Source organism: Eurytemora carolleeae, unplaced genomic scaffold (genome assembly GCF_000591075.1).
Source record: "Eurytemora carolleeae unplaced genomic scaffold, Eaff_2.0 scaffold1504, whole genome shotgun sequence".
NCBI classification, from domain to species: domain Eukaryota; kingdom Metazoa; phylum Arthropoda; class Copepoda; order Calanoida; family Temoridae; genus Eurytemora; species Eurytemora carolleeae.
In genome coordinates, this window is record NW_019397483.1 from 25,707 (window position 1) to 28,641 (window position 2,935).

At 30.4% G+C, this 2,935-nt stretch overlaps 1 protein-coding gene across 2 annotated transcripts in view; it reads left to right on the forward strand.

Annotated features, from left to right (window-relative positions):
• LOC111714536 (hemicentin-1) overlaps positions 1-2,935 on the forward strand; it is a 65,433-nt gene that overhangs the window by 19,207 nt on the left and 43,291 nt on the right. Inside the window, exon 1 of one of the 2 annotated variants that reach the window (XM_023489670.1) lies at positions 1,865-1,959. The exons of the other annotated variant lie outside the window; for it this stretch is intronic. Within the exon in view, the coding sequence (XP_023345438.1) occupies positions 1,899-1,959 (61 nt within the window). The 5' untranslated portion in view covers positions 1,865-1,898. Of the gene's footprint in view, positions 1-1,864; positions 1,960-2,935 lie in introns of those variants that run through there. 2 annotated transcript variants of the gene reach the window in all.

A 2,935-nucleotide genomic window follows, 5' to 3' on the forward strand; every position in this document is an offset into this window, starting at 1 on the left:
CTCCCCTTTCCATAACATATTTCTTTAAAGAATTTCTTTTATAGTTGAGTTTAGTTATTTTAATGGCGTTCTACAATATTCTTTTATAAAAATAAATTCTTTGTTACATACTTACAAGCTTAGAGGCCGAATTTAAAGAATTTGAGCCGCGCTTAGATTTGAGACGCTGCTCAAATATGGTTAGTTCCACTTAAAATTGTATTCAATATTTCAAGATTTAAGCCGGCGCTCAATTGAAACCGGTTTTTGGCGACTTTTAGACGCGGCTTAAATTCATTAAGTTCGGACTCTGTTCGCATTGAACCAGCACAGGAATAATCGCCTCAAACTCTTTTTCTTTGCAACTAGTTGTAGACCTTTGATATGAGCTGAAAACTTTAGAATGGTGGATATCAAGATCAATGCTTGATCTCCTGGTTTTACTAAACCCGAGATTAAGTTAATATACGCATGTCGATATCCAAGAAATCTATATATAAATTTGGCTTGTCTGTCTGTTTGTCTGTTTGTTTGTATCTAATAAACGTCAAAACAGCTGAACCGATCGGGGCCAAAAATTTTTGTGGGACCTCACGTGACCCCAAGGAAGGTTTATGAATGATCAAAATTTTAAAAGTTTGTGTTTAAAAGTTTTTTATTTTTGAAAAATTTTGAAAATGCGCAAAAAAATATTATGAAATCCGCAATTTTTTTTGTGTTTGTTTTATACTGTACAAAGAGAAGATGTTCAGAGATAAAGCCACAATTAAAAGTTGAAATAGAATATGGGCGCGAAGCGCCCTAAAATCCTAGTACGTTTAAAATTCAACCAATCAGCGTGTCATTTTAATACGCTCTTCAACTTTTGAAAAACCGGTTTTTAATATTAGCACATTTTTGGTGTTGATGGTGTCATATCAATTGAAATAATGATCGATTGAACGAACGTAAGTTTTGGGTTTATGTTTATTTAAACTAACGTTCAAAATCAATAGTTCACAAATGTAATAGAATGTGTTTTTAATAAGTTCACAAAAACATGATTAAATTTATATTTGTTCAACTGCTCTAAAAGCCGGTTTGTGAACAGCTGACATAAGTTCAATCGGATATTAGTCCAATCGATATAGCATCGTATTTGTAATTGTTATCAATCATAACTTTTATACAGTAGGGGTATCCAAAAGAGAGGATTAGGATGAAAATCAAAAGTGTGTATACGTTGGATACTCAAATTAAGCGATCGGGATTAAGGATATCCCATTCTTAAGTTTTCAGCTCTGGTAGATTAAATAATCAAAAGCTTAAAAATCAAAAAATATTCAAATAAATATGGATTGAAAATTTGAGACTCAATTCCTTAGAAACATGTAATCTCAAAAACAAAAGAATCTACATTTAACGAGCTTTCTGGATTTATTCAACGTTTTTTGCATTTAAAAACTACAATTACCTCTTAAATACTAAGTTTTAAAATTCAAAATCCAAACTTAATTGGCTTACAATTTTTCGGGAACCCGTGGGTACCCTGGAGGTAACTAGGCTTCAATTATTTTTTTTTAAAATTCCAAGGGCAACGCCAGCTAGTGAATTATAAATCGTAAATTTTAGACTTTTTGCTCTGTGTCAAAATTTGCGGTTTTTTATTTTATTTTTTTATTTTTATGACACCTGTGACTGTCATTAAAAGAATAAAATAATTCCTATTTTTGGAGTATTTAGTTTACAAAAATTAAAGAATAGAATAAATAACATTAAACTTTTTCAAATTTACAGGGCAAAACTGGTGAAATAGTTTTGAATTCTAGAATATAGGATAATTTTTCACCTTTTCAATTTATATATAATATTATAAAGACTTGTTTAAATGCCCAAACTGGGCCGACGAAGTGTATTTATTAAAAGATTGTGTAGAGAAAATGCATTTAAACTGGAAGTCAGGGATTCTTATAATTTATTGGCTCTCAACTAAATATTCAGGTAAGACCCCCCCCCTCTTAAACAAAAGTAAATTTCATGTAGACAAAATTGTAATTTTATATGTTTTCTATCATAGCTCCTCATTTTAAAAAGCTTTGAGGAGAGCAAAAATGTTTTAAATTTCTTTTCTATATTTTCTATAACCAGATAATTTAATATTCTCATATGTAAAATCAGCACTAGAGGAGAGCTACTAGATTACAAAGTCGCTGTAGTATCGCATAGATTTGATTTTCTCCTTCTGTCTTGTTTACTGTGTCACTCAACCAGTAAGTTGTAAAAATATAGTCCTCTGAAAGCTTAAAATGATTTGATTGCAAAATGACAAAAAACAGAAATTTTTTTACCGCCTTTGGACCAGCATTACCAACCCTGAACCCATGATTCCTCCAACAGGAGGATGATAAGTTAGTTTACTGTCCCTTGAGACAATTAAGAAATGCAACATCTCTAAAGACGATAAAATTTGGTAAAACTACATATTTGGGAAATTGAAATTTTCTTTTGATTCTGAGTTCCCAGTTTGCCTATAATAATTAACACCTGAGCTGAAAACTTTTGAATGGGATATCCTTAATCCTGATCGGATAATTAATCTGGAGATTAAAAATGAGAGGAGAACAAGCAATATTCAATCTCGAGATTAAGAAAAAGAGTGGATTAAGCATTAATCCCGATATCCACCATTCTAAAAATTTCAGCTCTGGATGTTTTAAAGGAAAAATTGGTCTGGGGAAGTGGAATCCTTAGTACAGTAATATTTCCTTAAGGTCTCTGTAAAGTACTTGTAAATAACTATAACATACATATGTTAAATGATATAAAAAGGTATGATTATGACAAATTATAAATTATGTTTATGGCTTTACACATAATCATTATTAGCCCAATAACCTCAATTCTAATGATATTTAATTTATTTATCTTTAAAATAAACTCTTCGTATATATATATATATATTCATGCAAATATTTGT